Source organism: Caenorhabditis elegans, chromosome I (genome assembly GCF_000002985.6).
Source record: "Caenorhabditis elegans chromosome I".
Lineage (NCBI taxonomy): Eukaryota > Metazoa > Nematoda > Chromadorea > Rhabditida > Rhabditidae > Caenorhabditis > Caenorhabditis elegans.
Window position 1 is genome coordinate 11850914 of NC_003279.8, and position 18607 is coordinate 11869520.

Sequence of the window (18607 nt, forward strand, 5' to 3'; positions counted from 1 at the left end):
GAAGTAAGCTTTCCAGCCTCTATATGTGTGCCACAACACATGCCACAATTCCACATTTAATAATTCACGCAAAAAATAGTAAATAACATCTGTGAGGGACAATTTAACTTGAAATATTGGTCCCATGGAACCTTGTAATCAAAGAAAAACGATTTGATTCCTGATAAGCCTTCCATTGTTTCCTGCTGCATATTTTGCCAAATCAGCTTGACTACACAGTCGAAACATCTAAAGTGCGTGCTAGGAATTTTAGTAGGAACTTGTTAAAGAGAGTTTATCAAGTTTTGGCATTACCGAGAGCACCAGGAAGCTTGAAACAGACTTGAACATCAAAGATCGGAAGAATCAGAACCAGTCTGGAGATCCCACGAGAACATTTCGTATTAATTTTTTAAAGTCAAAACTGCTTATATGAACTCATTTCTAACTCAAACTTGATTTGAGCTTTGTCAAAAATTCCAAAATCTGTTGATTTTAGTAAAAATCGTGAAAAAAAACGGGGGGTCCTATAGAAGTTTCACACTGGATTTTGACGTTTTTTCCAGCGCGACCTCAGTTTTTGAGATAAACTTCTGGAAAAAAATGTATATAGGTTTTTTTCAATTTAAAAACGAACGGCATTAGCAGTTTTTCAAAAAAATTTTCGGAAGTTCCTCAAACCTTCAAATTAGGGGGGGTCCTATAGAACTTTCCCACACTGTATATATATGTTACAAAATTCTTCAAAAAAAAGTGAGTAAAAAGTACATGAAATACAAATACAACTATATATATATAGTTAGACTATCCGTAAATAAAGCACAAAATGTGCTCCGGGCTCGGGGCTCCCGGAGCTCATGAAAAAAGGACGAAAATGGTACAGGAAATGAAAATTAGCACCGGTGAGTGAGAAAAATGCCGAAAAATAAAAATAAAAAAATCTCAAAAATCTTCGATGGGTTAGTTGAAGTTTACGCCGTAAAATTGAGGGGTGGTGGGGGAAGGAATGGAGAATGAAAATTTTAGAAAATTTCAAAAAAATATATATGAAAATTCGAATTTAGGTGTACAAATTGTCCTGAGCACGTTTTTTGTTCGCAGAGTTCTGGGTGACGGGGTCCGGTGATGAGATGTCGGCGTATGGGTTTTCTGGAAAAAAATCAGGTGTAAAAAAATTGGCGCGAAATTTGAATTTTTGATTTTTTTAAATTTGACTCATAAATTCGAAATTCAATAATTTCGAGAAAAATTGTGTGAAATTTTTAAAAAAAATTCAATTTTCTTCAAAATTTTGGCGCGAAATTCAATTTTTTCAGAAAATATTCGGCGCGAAATTCAAATTTTCAACAAAAAAATTTGGTGCGAAATTCAAAAAATTCCAATATTTCAGAAAATATTTGGCGCGAAGTTTGAATTTTGAATTTTTTTTTTTTAATTTGACTCTAAATTTGAAATTTAATAATTTTTAGAAAATTTTCCGCAACATTTTTTCCGAAAAACATAGTGCGAAATTCAAAAAAAATCAAATTTTCTGAGAAAAAATTTTGGCGCGAAATTTAAATTTTCCAAAAAAAAATTACGGCGCGAAATTCAAATTCACTTTTTTCGCTAATTTTGGCGCGAAATTCAAAAAATTTCAATTTTTAAGAAACATTTTGGCGCGAACATTAAATTTTCAAAAAAAAATTTGCCGGAAAATTCAAATTTTCGGAGAAAAATTTTGGCGCGAATTTGAAATTTTCAACAAAAAAAAATTACGGCGCGAAATTCAAATTTCAAGTTTTCACATGCCTTTCTCATGCCTGCCTGCCTACCTATTGCCGCTTATTTTCTGAATACAGGCGTAGGTAGGCTTAGGAAAGTCTACAGTAACCACACACAATATTAAGTACCAAATGGTACAGATCAGCACGACAGGGGGTTACTGTAGAGAGGTTACGGTAGGTGAATCACGAAACTGGTAAGAAATGGAACGGTCGGAATTTGGGGAAATTGATTTTTTTTTCCTGATTTGCAAGTAAAAATGGGGAAATTTGAAGCTTTTTGTGGAAAAATTCCGAAAAAAAAGTCCAAAATTAATTTTTGAGTTTTTCGGGGCAAAATTAGAGTGATATTTAGTTTTTTTTTCAGTTTTTTTTGGTTTTTGGGCCAAAATGTATGAAATTTTTTGGATTTCTCGTATAATTTCTATTTTTTCAAAGGTAAAAATAGGCAAGAAAAAGGCTTTCGAGGACCGAGGCCAGGAGACTTACCACACGTGAACCGATGTCTCTCGGCACACACATACACAACAACAACAACAGTGTACAACAATTGGTAGATAGAAATATAGTGAGAAAATGAGCGGGAAATCGAAATTTTAAAAAATTTCAAATTTCCCGCCAAATCGAGTAGATCAAAAACAAAATCACAGAACAAACACCAGAGACACCGGGATTCGGCGAGAAATTTGGAAATTTTTTTTTAGGAAAATTCAAATTTCCCGCCAAGAAATGGGACGGGGGAGAAGATTTTTTGTTAGAAAAAAAAAAAGAAATTTCTGGAAAATTTTGGGTCCGGAACACGATTTTTTCTGAATTTTTGTCAAAAAAATTTGAAAAATAATGTAAAAAACGATTTATCGAATTTTTTCCGAAAAATGTGTTTTTGTTGATAATTCTAGAAAAAAAAAAGATTTTTCGGGAAAAATTACATTTCTAAGGATCATTTTTTTAAATTAATTTTTGAATTTTTCAGTAAAAAAATTGAATTTTTCTAGATTTTTCGGGAAAAAAATTTAAAAAAAAAATATTTTTTCAATTTTTTCGGGATAATTTCTGTGAAAAAAAAGTTTTTTTTTAATATTTTTCGGTTAAAAATTCAAAAAAAATGTTTTCTGAATTGTCTAAAAAAAAACATTTTTTTCAAATTTCTCGGGAAAAAATTGATTTTTTTCTTAGAATTTTGTAAAAAAATTGATTCCTTCAGATTTTTCGGATTTTTAAAATTATTTTTTCAGATTTTTCGCTTTAAAAAATTCAATTTCTTTTTCTCGCGAAAATACTGTTTTTTTTTCAAAAAATTATCTTTTTCCCAGAAAAACTTTTACATTTAAAAAAACCCTACAGTTTTTCAGGCTTTTTCTCGTAACTTTTTGCTGATTTTTTTTAAATTATAGAATTTTTCAGTTTTTTACAGTAAAACCGTTCGCTTCGAGACCCAAATGTCCCTAAAATTTTCTTAAAATTTTAAGACCAGGAGTTCAGAAATTTCAGCTAAAAATGGCACAAGAAACGTGCAAATTTGGTGGGCGGAATTGGGGGGTAATTACATGCAATAAAATGGGACGGGGGGAGAACACAATTTTTGTCCAACTTTTTCCAAAAAATTTCAAAAATGCTATGAACCATTGTGATTCGATGTCGTTACTGCATGTGCTGGAGATATCGAGTTCTCGTGTGGTTCATCGAATTCTTCTTCGTCATGCTCTTCTAATAGAGGTCGACGTGATTGTTCAGATGAATTTAAACCTCTACGAGAAGCTGAAGCTGAAGCTGATGATGATGATCCTTCTCCAGCTACTTCGTCCAGGGAGGCGTAGTCGTCTGGGAAAATTTAAATTTTTTAGAAGATTTTTTTTTTCAGAAAATAAAAATTTTTCGATTTCGGCTTTTTTTGAAAAAATCGGTCTTTTTCGAAAAAATTAGAAAACATTAGATTTTGTATTTTAAAAAAAATTGAAAAATTTCAGGAAATTCGGGAGAATTATTGAAATTTTTTGATTATTTATGTATGAACTTTTTTTGTAAAATTTTAAATTTTTTATTTTAAAAATTCCAAAATTTGGAAGATTGCGATTTATTTTTTTTTTTAACAGAAATTTCGGGCAATTTAAATATTTTTTGAAATTATTTTTTGATTGAAATTTTTAGATTAAAAAATTTGCTTTTTCTTGCTTTTTCTGGAAAAATCGGTATTTTTTAGGAAAAAAATCAGAAATTTTTTTTAAAGATTTTAGAAAAATCGGATTTTTTTTGTTGGAAAAAATTGAAAACGTTAGATTGTATTTAAAAAAAATAAAGATTACGGAAAATTCGGGAGTTTGGAATTTTTGAAAAAAAAAAATATTTTCGGAAGTTTCCGATTTTTTTTTGTTGGACAAAAACACTTTTTTTGGAAAATTCTGGCAATTTAAATTTTTTTGAAAAATTGGATTTTTTTTTACGAATTTCAGATTAAAATTTGTTTTAAAATTTCTGAAAATTCGGAAAGATTCCAATTTTCAGTTTTTCAGTAAAAAATAAACTTTTTCAGTCTTTCGGTTTTTTTGGTTTAGCCAAGGTGAAATTTCAGAGAAAAAAATCAGAAAATTATTATTTTTTTTTGGAAAAAGTGTCAATTAAAATATTTCAATAGAAAATTCGAATTTCTACAAAAAAAATCATTTAACTTTTTTTAAAAATCAAAAAAAATTCGAACTTTTCGAAAAAACTAGGAAATCAAATTTTTCGATAAAAAATTTAAAATATCCAAATTCAACGAAAAAATTCGAATTTCCGGAACAATATTTTTTCAGCTGATTTTTGTTGATTTTCAGCGAAACAATTCCAAAATTTCACAAAATTTTTGCTTTTTTTTTTGAGATTTTCCTTTTTTTTTCAGATTTTCCAGTACTTTACTGGATTGATTTTCTCCAATTTTTCCATTTTTCAACTCAAAAATTCTCTATCAATACTAACTATTTCCCCGTCCAGCAGCACTTCTTCCATGAATCTTTTTATTCTCCAATTCTTCTTCTTCAAGAGTTAAAAGACCATTGGGTGGTCCTCCTTGATGATTTCCATTATTTTCTGATGAAAAAGCGTCAGAATCTGGAAAAACTGATTGACGAGAGTATAGGGGATTCTGGAATTCTCGGCCTTCATCGTTGTTCGGCGCTTTGTGGAATCTGGAAAAATTTTTGAATTTTTTTTCTAATTTTTGAATAATTTTTGGAATTTTTTCCAGAGAAATTGCATGATTTTGACAATTTTGTCGGAATTTATAGTTTGAAAATTTAAGAAAAATCGAATTTTCCGATTTTTAAAAACAGGAAATTCAAAAAATCGGAAAAAATCAAATTTTTCGAATTTAAGAAAAAGGCTGAAATTTTCCAGTTTTTTTAATTTTTGTGTTCAAAAAATTCGGAAATTGTCTTTTTTTTCTTCTTTTTTTCTGATTTTCGTATAATTTTTTGAACTTTTTTTCGCAGAAATAGCATGATTTTGACGGTTTTCAAGGAAAAATGCGGTTAAAAAATCTTTAAAAATCAATTTTTCTCCCATTTTCCGATTTTTGGGTCCAAATTTATGTAAACTGTTTGAATTATTCCAAAATTTCGCTTTTTTCATAGATTTTCATGTAATTTTCTCAGATTTTGAAGGTTTTTGGCGCGAAAAAGTGTGGAATCTGATGGAATCTGAAAATTTGAATTTAAAAAAAAATTTTAATTTTTTTTTCGGAGAGATAGCATGATTTTGACGGTTTTCATGGGAAAATGCGGTTAAAAAATCTTTAAAAATCAATTTTTCTCCCATTTTCCGATTTTTGGCTCGAAATTTATGGAAATTGTTTTAATTATAGAAAAATCGTTTTTTTTTTTTTTAAATTTAATTTTTCATAGATTTTCGTGTGATTTTCTCCAATTTTCAGCTTTTTGACTGGAAATTGAGAGATATTCTATGGGCTTTTCGTGAAAAAATCTAAAAGTAAATTTACCGTTTTTCCGAATTTTTCTCTGAAAAATGACTGAAAATTTGAGGAAATTTTTGAAAAATCGGAAAAAAATTTTTTTTTCGAATTTAAGAAAAAATAGAAAAATGTTTTCTTCAAAAAAAACATGGGAAAAGCTGAAATTTTCCAATTTTTTCATATTTTTTTAAACGAAAAATTCGAAAATTGTCAGATTTTTGATTTCCAGTAAAAATCCAAATTTTTCAGCACAACTTTCAGATTTATTCAACAAAAAAAAACAATAATTTGGGAGAATTTTTTAGATCGAAATTTTGAAGGGTTTTAAAATTTTAAATATTCTAAAACCTAAAAAATTAATAGAAAAAACCATTTTTTGGATAATTTTTTGAGAAAAAATTGCATTTTTTCAATCAAATTCTACTAAAAACTCACGAAACAGTAGGCATATCCGGATCTTTTTCCTTTTGATATTTATTCCTATAGAATAATGCAATTAATCCTAATCCACCACATAAAGCAACAATCAGGAGCACAAAGAACCACGTGAGCCCAGTCGAACGTCCAGCTCCATTTAGAGCCTCAAATTCTTGTTTCGCTTTTCCGCAGGACATTTGATCTACATGGCAGCAGCCAATTGCAGCATCACATTCATATCCATCACCACAACCGTCTTTTGGACATTCTTTTGAGCATTTTAGACCGAAAGTGGACTCTGGGCACACTGAAAATCGAGAATTTAGGTGAAAAATTGGCAAAAAAAAGGAAATTTTTGTTTTATTTATTTTTTCAACAAAAAATTCGAAAATTGCCATATTTTTTGAAATGATTTTTTCAGGTTTTTACAATTTTTTAAGTGAAATTTTGTTTTTGAAAATTTTAAGCTAAATGTTGACTACGGACATACTGAAATTCGAGAAAATTAAGGGAAAAATTTGCAAAAAAAGAATAGAAAATATTTTCTTAAAATAATATATTTTTTGAACGAAAAATTCGAAAATTGCCTGTTTTTTTGAAGTTTTTTTCAGGTTTTTTACAATTTTTTTTCGTGAAAAAAAATTGATTTTTTTGAGCATTTCAGGCCGAAGGTTTAGGGGAAAAATTTGCAAAAAAAGATACAATTTTTTTCTGAAATTTTCCAATTTTTTTCATACATTTTTGCAACAAAAAATTCTAAAATTGCCAGATTTTTTTGAAATTTTTTTTCAGATTTTTTACAAATTGATGGAAAAAACTTGAATCTTTTGAACATTTTAGGCTAAAAAAAAGTGGACTCTGGGCACACTGAAAATCGAGAAAATTAGGGGAAAAATTTCCAAAAGAATTAAAAAAATTTTCCGAAATTTTCCAATTTTTCAAATATTTTTTCAACAAAAAATTCAAAAATTGCCAGATGTTTTACATTTTTTAAAATGAAATTCGAGAATTGAGGTGGAAATTTGCAAAAAAATAGGAAATTTTTTCTTAAAAAAATACGAAAAACTGATCTTTTTTCATATATTTTTCAACGAAGAATTCGAAAATTGTCATATTTTTGAAATGAATTTTTTCAGGTTTTTTATACTTTTTTTTTAATATTTTAAGCCGAATTTCGACTCCTGGCGCACTGAAATTCGAGAAAATTATCAAAAAAAATTTTTTTTTTTGATAACATAAGGAAAAAACTGAAATTTTCCAATTTTTCAACGAAAAATGTGGAAATTGCCTTTTTTTAAACACAACTTTCACTTCACATTTTTTGCAAAAAAATCCATTTTTCAGCTCATTTTTTGTCAGTTTTCGGCCAAATTGTTGAAAAATTGCCTAGTTTTTTCTCAAATTTCCGATTTATTTTCAAATTTCTCTGCACTCACGCGCATGACAGAATTCTCCAGTGAATCCAGGATGACAGTGACATGCTCCAGATACTCGATTACACGAAGACGTTGCTGTACCCTGACACTTGCATTTTTTAATGCAATCCGGTCCGTAATAGCCGTCTTCACATGGCTTATCACATCGATCTCCTTGGAATCCTGGAAAAAAGTTATAGTAGTGGGAATTTCTGGGTTACTGTATTTCCAGTGTTTTTAGCCACCAGCTGTGATATTTTGTGATTTTCGACGCAAAAATAGAGTATCATCATTTCATACACCATTTTTCTAATGGGGCTATTCATGTGATGACAAAAAATGCAAAAATGCAGAAGAATGTAAAAAATCGCATGATTTTTTCGAATTGTTCGGCATTTTTCTACATTTTTCGACATTTTTCGACATTTCGCGGAAACATCTCTATCAGGGCTGGGAATTTTTTGGTTTTTTTTGGTATTTCGACGATAAATCGGTTTTTTGGGACCAAAAAAATAAAAAAATCCAACAAAAATCGAGACTATTCTCTATTAAAATACATTAAAACATGTATTTTAACACAGTTGTGGCGTCATAAATGTATTTTTAATACATTTTGCAAGATTACTTGAATAACCCCATTAAAATCAACTTACAATTAGGCATCAAAAATTTTTTGGTTTTTTTTGGTTTTTCGAAAATTTCAATTTTTTGTTTTTTGGTCCAATTTTTTTTTTGGTCCCAGCCTTGATCTCTATGTATTAAAATACATTTTTGCATTTTTCGTCATCACATGAATAACACCCATAAGTGGGTCTCGGCACGATCATTCAGAACCTGGTCTCAAAACGATCGCAACTTCTTAGTTACCGTAGTGTCATGAATGTGTGGTGATTGCGTTAAAATTGAACGAGCATTTTTAATGGGTCGGTCGTGTCGAGACCGGGTATTTAATTTTTATTCAAAAATTGTAAAAACTGGCTCACCGGGGCGCCAAGGGCGTCTTTTTTCGATGTTTTCGAGGGAAAATGAAAAAAATTGAAAAAAAAAAGTTCAGAAAATTAACCATTTTGTTCAAATTGATGAGACGAAACTTGAAAAATTGCTTCTAAAAAGAAGAACAATGACCAAAATTTTATGCTAACTTTTTAAAAGTCGACATTTTTTCGAAAAATTAAAATTTCCTTTTTTTTTCGAAATAATCGAAAAACTGGGACTGGGACGTTTCCCTTACCCGCCGGACAACTGCATTCTCCAGTCTGTGCATTGCATTGCTTGTACTCTGACGTACACCTGCACACCTGCCTACACCCATTCCCCCAGAATCCTGCAGAGCACGGCCGTGTGCAGAGAGCTCCTTCGAGCCCCGCCGGGCAGATACATAGTCCGTTGATATGATCACAAGTAGATCCGGATGCACATTTCGGGCAGTCCAGAGCACATCCATATCCATACTTCCCATCGGGACACTTCTCGGAGCACGTCTTCCCATGATAACCGGGCTCACAGATGCATTCGCCGGTCGTCGGATCACATCCATGACCGTCGGCACAGGAGCACACTTGCTGACAGCCATCGCCATAGCTCCCAGCGGGACAGTTATGCTCACAATGGATCCCCGAAGAGCCCGGTGGACACGACAAGCAGACTCCATTCTTGGGATCTGTGGAAGCACACGGTGACGGAGTAACTGTCTCCTGGCACAGGAAGCCAAAGGTGTTGGGGTCACACTTTTGATCACAGCTGACACCTTTTGTGCCAAGTGGGCAGAGACATTTGCCTGTTTGTTTGGAGCACGAAGCATCTGAGCACGGGCAGGAGAGCTCACACGACTCTCCGTACTTCCCTTTGGAGCATGTCGTTGAGCAGTCTGAGCCGAAGAATCCCGGCTGGCACGTGCACTCGCCGGTTTCCTTATCACACTTTCCATTGACACACTTGCAATGCAACTTGCATCCGGGTCCATAAGATCCTTCAGGGCACCCGATATCACAGTTTGCTCCCTGAAGCCCAGCGGGGCATGTGCATTCTCCGGTAATCGGATCGCAACCGATTCCCTTCGGGCACTTGCACCGCTTCTCACAGTTCGCACCGAACGTGTCGGCCGGGCAGTGATGCTCACACCGATGTCCAGTCCATCCCCGATCGCACTGACACTTCCCGTCGGCACCGTCGCAGCCGACACCTCGCTGGTTGCACTGACACTGGTGGGCACAGTTGGGGCCGTAAAAGTCGAGGGGACACGGCTCGGAGCAGTTTTTCCCAGTCCTTCCAGGCTTGCATACGCAGCTCCCGGTCTCCGGGTTGCATTCGGAAGCATGATTCCAGTCGCACATCGCCTGCTTCTCACAGTTCGGTCCGTACGAGTCTTTGGAGCACGCGAGCTCACAATTGTCACCGTAGAAGCCCGGTTTGCAGCGGCAGAAGCCAGTGTTCGGAGCACACATCAGAGTATTCTCTCGGACACAGGTACACGTTTTGGAGCAATCTGCGCCGTATTGCTCCGCATCGCATTTTCGTTCGTCACATTTCGGTCCTTTGTAGCCGGATTCGCATTGACATTGGCCGGTTTTTGCGTCGCAAGAGGCGTTTGAGTCCTGCAAAAAATGAAAAATTTTCAAGTGTTTGGAGCCGTAGTGTAGGATTACTGTAGTTTTTGAAAAAATAATTAATTTTGACTTTAGAAGAGGTATTGGTACTGTAGGAATACTGTAAGGGTACTGTAGGGTTACTATAGGGGCGCTGTAGGATTACTGTAGGGGTACTGTAGGATTACTGTAGGGGAAGAAAACAAAAATTTGGCATTTTAAAGTAATAGTGAGTTGGGGGTACTGTAGGGATGCTCTAGGGTACTGTAGGAGTACGGTAGGATTACTGTAGGAGTACGGTAGGGGTACTGTAGGATTACTGTAGGTGTACGGTAGAATTGCTGTAGAAGTACGGTAAGATTACTGTAGGGGTACTGTAGGATTACTGTAGGGGAAGAAAACAAAAATTTGGCATTTTAAAGTAATAGTGAGTTGGGGGTACTGTAGGGATGCTCTAGGGTACTGTAGGAGTACGGTAGGATTACTGTAGGAGTACGGTAAGATTACTGTAGGAATACTGTAAGGGTACTGTAGGATTACTGTAGGGGAAGAAAACAAAAATTTGGCATTTTGAAGTAATAGTGAGTTGGGGGTACTGTAGGGATCCTCTAGGGTACTGTAGGAGTACGGTAGGATTCATGTAGTTTTGGAAAAAATTAGTTTTTGACTTTAGAAGAGGTATTGGTACTGTAGGAATAATGTAAGGGTACTGTAGGAATACTGTAAGGGTACTTTAGGATTACTGTAGGGGAAGAAAACAAAAATTTGGCATTTTGAAGTAATAGTGAGTTGGGGGTACTGTAGGGATGCTCTTGGGTACTGTAGGAGTACGGTAGGATTACTGTAGGAGTACGGTAAGATTACTGTAGGAGTACGGTAGGGGTACTGTAGGATTACTGTAGGTGTACGGTAGAATTGCTGTAGAAGTACGGTAAGATTACTGTAGGGGTACTGTCACTGTAGGGGTACTGTAGGGTCACTGTAGTTTAGGAAAAATGAGGTTTTTGAACATATGGTGAGTTGGGGGTACTGTAGGGGTACTGTAGGATTACTGTAGCGGTACTGTAGGAGTGTTTTAGCAAAAATTCAGTGGAAAAGTTTGGTAAAACTTCGAAATTGAATTTTTATTTCGAAAAAAAAATGCAAAAAAATATTGAAAATTGCTCCAAATTATTTTTATTCGAATTTTTGCATTTTTTTTAAATTTTTGCCAAATTTTTCTTGGAAATGTTCGAATTTTAGACCAAAATTCGTATAAAATCTCAGTTTTTCCATTTTCTTCACTGAATTTTTAGCTTTTGTATCAATTTTCTTCGATTTTCAAGCAATTTCCTACAGTTTTTGCCAATTTTCACTTTTTCAGAGTTTTCTAGCTCCCAAATTGTTGAAAATGGCCATGTGTCGATTTACGCAGCTCTCGTGTACTCCTCGAGGAGAAGATTGTTCAGTTGTTGGCTAAATTGCTCGATTTTGGACCATTTTTACAGATTTTTTTTTTTTCGTATTTAACTTGGAAATCGCCAAATTTATATAAAAATCAGGGCTTTTACTAGTGAAAAGCTGAAGTTTTTCAGCAAAAATGCATAGATTTTCTGCTTAAAACTCAGAAATTTTCCTGGTGGACTACACACGGGAGCTACGTAAATCGACACACAGAGCTGAAATATCGCAAAATCTGCGATTTTTTTGTCGATTTTAATGGAATTTCCTCTATTTTTATGGAATTTTCATCGATTTTTGCTCATTTTTTCGTCAATTTCTTCAAATTTTTTACCGAAAATTCCAGGCCAGGACACGTGCAATTCTGTTTACACTGAAGCCCAAATCGTCCTCTCGAACATCCAATATCACAATGTTTTCCAGTCCATCCAATACATTTACACTCTCCACTTGAACTATCACAATTTTGATTATTCAAACAATCACATTTCTGTGTACATCCTGAGCCGAAAAATCCCACGGAGCACTCGTTTTCACACAGAGCTCCGTGATATCCTGATTTACAGATACATTTTCCGTTTGTATTGTCGCAAGTTGCTCCGTTTTGGCAGTTGCATTCGAATTTACACTCTGCACCGAATTTTCCCTGCAAAAATTGGGGTTTTTTTTGGAGAAAATTTGAATTTTTTCTTGTAAAAAGGAGGAATTTTGGCTCAAAAATTGGAATTTCAGCTATTTTTTCCAGGTTTTTCATACAATTTCAATGGAAAAATTCGGAAAATTAAGTCAAAATGCTGAAATAAATTGATTTTTATAAAAAAAATTCTGTCAAAAACTTTTAGGAAAACATAATTTTGAGCCAATTTTCATTAAAAATTTCGATAATTTCAATTTTTTTTTCAATTGAAAAAATCAGTTTTTCAGCCGAAATTTTGTGTTTTTGGCTAAGTTTTTCATATTTTTAAACCAATTTTGGGAGAAAAACTGAATTTTCGAAAAATTTCGCTTTTTTTTTTGAAGGAAAAATGGAAAATTTTTGGATAATTTGGACCGTATTACAGCGAAAAAAATTAAAAATAATAACCGATTTTTCAGCATTTTCTGGTCAAAATTACTCATTTTTTCGTAATTTTTTAAATTTTTTAAATTTTTTTTAATGGAAAATTATAATTTAGAACCGTTTTTTGGCGTAAAAATGAATTTTTTTGGGTTTTTTTGAAAAAATTAGATTTTTCAAATAATTCTCTCTTCAGAAATTCAGTTTTTTTAATTTTTTTTTTCGATTTTTGACGATTTTTGTAGCATTTTTTTTTAATTTACTGGGTTTTCAGCATTTTTAGCTCAACATGATTCAAGTTTTTGTAATTTTTCGATTGGATTTTTTTTTTAAATATAAATTTATAGTTCGATTTTTTTGACGAAAAATGTGGGTTTTTTTTTTGGATTTTTATCGATTTTTCAACATATCAATTTATTGAAATTCTTTAGTTTTCATAAATTTCCGAGAATTTTCTTAAACCTTTTTTCCATTTTTTTTTCGATTTTTGACGATTTTTGTGAGATTTTTTAGTAAAATTTCGTCAGGTTTTCACCATTTTCAGCTGAAAATTACTCAATTTTTCGTAAGTTTTCAATGTTTTGGAAAAATATTTTCAAAAAAAGTCGAAAATTAAAAATCAGATTTTTGCGCATAATTCTCTCTTCAGAAATCGAGACTTTTCTTTTTAAAAGTTTGATTTTTTTTTGATTTTTGTGGGATTTTTCGTCAAACTTCACCGATTTTTCATCATTTCCTGGACGAAATTACTCAAGTTTTCCCAATTTTTTCAATTTTTTTGCGGAAAAATGGAATTTTTTCTGGATTTTTATCGATTTTTTAACAAAAAAATTTTTTTTTTTTCTTCAATTTTTTTTCGATTTTTGTGGTATTTTTTCCTCAAATTTCACTGGTTTTTGGAGCATTTCCAGCTCAAAATCACTCAATTTTCTCGCCGATTTTTCCAAATTTTCCAGAAATTTCTACCTCTTCACACTTATTGAGACAAAATTCTCCACCCCATCCATCCGAACACACACATTTTCCCTCTTTATTGCATTTTCCACCATTTTGACATGGACACGATTTCACGCAATTTGGGCCCCATTTATTGTCGGGACATGGTTTTTCGCATCGTTCTCCTTGAAATCCACTTGTACAGATACATGTACCGAGTTCCGGGTCACAGTTGGCTCCATTTTCACAGTCACATGATTTGGAGCATCCAAGACCCCACGTTCCGACGGAACACGCTGAAAATTTAATGGAAATTAGGTAAAAATTCGATTTTTTGGGGAAAATCTAATTTTTTTTACTGATTTTTTCGAGAAAAAAATCAGTGGAAAATTAAACTCCCAAAAAAAAATTTCTCAATTTTTTTCACTAAAAATTTGGGAATTTTCGGAGAAAAATTGTGATTTTTTAAAATTAAAAAAAAAAATAATTTTTTTTTGTTTTTTTTCGAGTTTTTAAAAAGAAATTTTGGTTTTTGTTTCCATTTTTTCTTGATTTTTTAACTAAAACTTGGAAATTTTTTGAATTTTTTAAGGAAAAATGCGAATTTTTCATAAATTCACCGTTTTTTAACCGAAAATTCAAATTTCAGGTTTTTTCAAAAATTTTTTGTCAATTTTTCAAAAAAAATTGGGAATTTTCGGAGAAAAATTGATATATTTTGAAATATTGTGATTTTTCAGAAATTCTGGTTTTTTCCCATTTTCTTGATTTTTTCACTAAAATTTGGAGATTTGTTGAATTTTTTAAAGAAAAAAAAACTGTCATCAAAAATTTCGAAAATTTCAGGTTTTTTTTTTTTTGCATTTTTTTAAAAGTATTTTTAACGTTTTCTTTTTGGATTTTTTTTTTCAATTTTTTCCAAAAATTCTCAACTTTTTTAGATGTTTTTTAATTTTGTAATTTTTTTTCGAAATCTCGGAAAAAACTCGGTTTTTTGCCAATTTTGTGAATATTAAAATATGTTTTTTTTTAAGTTTTTGAGAAAAGTATACGATTTTTAATTAATTTTTTTGTTTTTTTTTTAATTTTTTCTCAAAAAGTTTAACCTTTTTGAAAAATACCGGCAAAATGGTAGATTTTGCCAGATTTTTAATTTTTTTTTTTTTTGAGAAAAAAAAAAGGATTTTTAATACTTTTCCAACACCGATTTTTTTACAAAAAAAGTACAAAAATTCAGTGATTTCTAGCGGAAAATTAATTTTTTTCGAATAAAAAAGCGAAAATAAATAATTTCTCACTATTTTATCGCAAAAAGCGTAGTTTTTCTGAGATTTTCATGAAAAATTTCAAATTTATTCAATTTTTCCAATTTTTTGACAAATTTTTGCTCAAAAAAAGAGTCTCCAGAGTCAAATTTTCCAAATTTTTCAAAAAAAAAAACTTACAACTAGCACAATATTTGCCACCATAACCGGGATCACATTCACATTTTCCCGGCTCAATACATTTTCCTTTTTTACACGGAGGATTACAATCTGGCAGGCAAAAATGATCTTTTGTCTGATAATATCCATCACAACACTGTTTTACGTATTTCTCCTTTTTTACAAGTTGCCGTTGGTAGGAGGCTTTTTGTCCGCGTCTGGAAATGGGAAATTTGAGGGTTTTTCGAGTTTTTGAGCTTTTTTAAAAGAAAAATTGGGAATTTGTTTATATTTTCAGCTTTTTAATCTGGAAAAATCGGTCGAAATGTATAAAAAAAATTTTTTTTTTGAAAAAATTGAAAAAAAAAATTTTTTAATTTTTTTAATCAAATATTTTTTAATTTTTACAAAACTTGATAATTTTTAGAAATTTTAATTAAAAGTGATTTTTTTTTTTGTTAAAAAAAAAAGGCAAAATGGCAGATTTTTCAAACAATTTTCAGAATATTTTCCCACTTTTTTGTGAATTATTTCAAAAAATTCGAATAAAAAACTCAATTTTTCAGAGAATTTATTAAAATTTTATTTTTATTTCTAAAAAATTGGAATTTTTTTAATATCTTTGAAATTTCAATTTTTCTAATTTTTTTTATTTAAAAAATTTGAAACAAAAATTTAAAGACTATAAAACATTGGATTTTCACACAAACTTTTGGAAAAAAAAACCCCCGAAAAATTACAGATTCTTCGGAAATTTTATGTTGTAATTTTTAAAAAATGGTTTTTTTTTTAATTTTAAAAAAATAGTTTTTTTTTTTAATTTTTAAAAAATCTATCGAATTTTCAATTTTTTTTTCTCCAGAATTTCAAAAAAAGTGACAAAATTTGCAGTTTTTCTGTGATTTTTGGACATTTTTAATTCAATTTTTACAAGAAAACCGTTTTTTTTTTTTTAGTTTTTTTTATTCCAAAATCGCTTCAAAATTGAATTAAAATTGTCGTTTTTTTTTAATTCAAAATTGTATTCATTTCGTGCCATTTTTATTATAAAAATTCAATTTTCAGAGAAATTCCATTTTAAATTGTTAATTTTCACAATTTTCAAGCTTTCTAGCAATTTTTCTTCACAAATTTGAAAAATACAGCGTTTTTCATCGATTTTTCCCGCTTTTTTCACCAAAAAAAAACTCACTTCTCAACAGTACACTGAAATCCAGTCAATGGATTCAAACATTGCTCCGTATCGTTATACACCACTGTATGAATCACTTTTTTCAGCTCGTAGTCGTCCACACTGCAAATTTTTTGGATTTTTATCGATTTTTCGGGGGTTTTTGAATGAAAAAATCACTTAAAATTGCTCAATTTTTCCTAAAAATCTGGATTTTTTTAAAATACTGTTTATATATTTAAATTCAAATACTCTATATTTAAAATACATTTTTTAATATAATGATTAAATATTTATAGATTTTTCGGGTTTTTAATTCAAAAAAATTTTTTAAAATTTGCTAATTTTTTTGCCAAATCTATATTTTTTCGTTCAAATCGGTCTCTATATTTTTTGGTTATTTGCTCAATGTTTCTGTATATGTATATGTACAGGAAACAGGCACTTGTTGGCTTAAGCGTTGCCGGGGACCATTTTGAGCAGGGCTCAATGAGCACAAATATTGTGAAAAGAGATTAGGATAAAGAATATGTCAAAAAACTAGAATTTTCGGGAAATTTTCGTTTTTTGACACAAAAACTATGCAAAAGGAAAAAATATTGAAAATTATCCGATAATAATTTTATCGAAAAATTTTTTTTTTCACTAAATTATTTTTTGAAAATTTTCCTATTAAATTTAAATGAAAAAATATAATTTTGTAATTTAATGCTTTTTTCCAGGTTTTTGTAAAAAATGTTAGATTTTCTCATTTTCCGGATTTTTTGTCGTGAAAATTTCAGAAAAAAATCAAAATTATTGGATTAAGTTCTAGTTTTTCAGTTTTTTTTTTTTAATTTTGGAGCTCTCCAAAATCTTTTTTTTCTTGAATTTCAATTGTCTTCCCAGTTTCAGCTCGACTCACATCGTCTTCACCGTACACACGTGATCTCCTTGTGGTTCTGTTGTCCCCTGCTGCTGCAGCTGCTGTGTTAATTTGTCGGGAAATGTGGGTGCTCGGGTGTCCACCACGACTTGCCACGTGGCAAGTAGCACAAGGAGAATGAGACGCATTTGCGGCTGCAAAAAAACAGGGAATTTTAGAGGATTTTTGTGTGGAAAAATGGAAAATGGAATACGAATGGTGTTGAAGAACACAGAGAACAGAGAATAGAAAAATTCACTCAAAATATGCAAAGCTATGATTTTGTTAATTAATCTTAGTATCAGTATTATTACTAATTGATAATATAATTATAGTAAGTATAGTATTAATTATATAAGTATAGCTATTAATCATTAATTATTTTAATATATAAGTAATGATATGATGATATAAGTATATAATCAATTATATAAGTTACCAGCCGTGGACCGCACCTCCGGCGCGGCCCCCGACTTCTGGGACTGAAAACTAATTTTTCTGAAATACCGTAATCATACAGTACTCCTACCGTAACCCTGTTGTACCACTACAGTACCCCGACTATATCCCTACACTAAGCCCAACTCACTATCTCTCCAGAAGCCAAAACTTCACAGACTACAAAGACTACATAGACTACAAACTATGGACAAACGGAATAAGCGCTTTATATATAGTAAATGATGATTATAGTAAGCATAGTATTAATTATATAAGTATAGCTATTAATCATTAATTATTTTAATATATAAGTAATGATATGATGATTTAAGTATATAATCAATTATATAAGTTATTATTATTAATATTATTAATTATATAATTATAGTATTAATTAATTAAACATTAATTAGTATTAATATCATTTACTATATACATATAAAGCGCTTATTATGTGTGTCCATAGTTTGTAGTCTATGTAGTCTTTGTAGTCTGTGAAGTTTTGGCTTCTGGAGGGATAGTGAGTTAGGGTTAGTGTAGGGATATAGTCGGGGTACTGTAGTGGTACAATAGTGGTACGGTAGGAATACTGTAGGGTTACGGTAGTTTCATAAAAAATTAATTTTCAGCCCCAGAAGTCGGGGGCCGCGCCGAAGGTGCGGTCCACGGCTGGTTAAAAATAAGAACTGTTGTGAATAAGCATTATCATATGAGTTCAGGATTTTACAGTGAGCAATATGCCTATTCATCAGGGATTAGCAATGGGTTTAAAGGTTATTTTTGCCAATACTGTGTATAATTTATGATGAGCAATATTTGGCCGGAAAATCGCATAGTGCGGATTTTTTTTTTCGGATGGAATGCGTTAGATCAGAAGAATATCTATTCATCTATTGAGCAACGTATTTGTTATATTTTTCTTGTATGTTATATCTTATATGCTACCGATATCAGTATTAATATTAATAATTAATTATATTAATTGCGTTTATATAAAAGTAATGAAATAAGTATGGTAATAATTAATTAGTACTAGTATTAAAGCAAGAACTGATGTGAATAAGCATTATCTGATGAGTATAAGATTTTACAGTTAGCAATATGCCCATTTATCAGGGATTAGCAATGG

General features: G+C 31.2%; 1 protein-coding gene across 4 annotated transcripts; it reads right to left on the reverse strand.

Annotated features, from left to right (window-relative positions):
* Positions 1 to 640: 640 nt before the first annotated feature.
* ced-1 (Cell death abnormality protein 1) lies at positions 641 to 17192 on the reverse strand. 4 transcript variants are annotated; one of them, NM_170927.5, is made up of 11 exons: positions 17038 to 17192; positions 16155 to 16256; positions 14984 to 15180; positions 13569 to 13834; positions 11880 to 12191; positions 8752 to 10114; positions 7542 to 7703; positions 6124 to 6412; positions 4698 to 4906; positions 3366 to 3563; positions 653 to 1128 (listed from the first exon to the last, which is right to left on the reverse strand). In NM_170927.5, the coding sequence occupies exons 1-11, from the start codon at positions 17184 to 17186 to the stop codon at positions 1040 to 1042; spliced, it is 3336 nt and encodes a 1111-aa protein (NP_740922.1). In that variant the 5' UTR covers positions 17187 to 17192; the 3' UTR covers positions 653 to 1039. The 4 variants fall into 4 exon arrangements, with proteins under 4 accessions (NP_001370132.1, NP_740922.1, NP_001076621.1 ...); NM_001026601.7 differs by having other exon boundaries at positions 710 to 1128; positions 3489 to 3563; NM_001383734.2 differs by lacking the exon at positions 3366 to 3563 and having other exon boundaries at positions 641 to 1128.
* Positions 17193 to 18607: the final 1415 nt, after the last annotated feature.

Excerpts from the sequence above, each read along its gene's own strand:
- ced-1 (NM_170927.5), bottom strand. The coding sequence starts at position 17,186 with ATGCGTCTCATTCTCCTTGTGCTACTTGCCACGTGGCAAGTCGTGGTG. Across the intron at positions 16,257-17,037 it reads GTGTGTACGGTGAAGACGAT|TGTGGACGACTACGAGCTGA; the intron begins GTGAGTCGAGCT and ends AAAAATTTGCAG. Across the intron at positions 15,181-16,154 it reads TTTCAGTGTACTGTTGAGAA|ACGCGGACAAAAAGCCTCCT; the intron begins GTGAGTTTTTTT and ends TCCCATTTCCAG.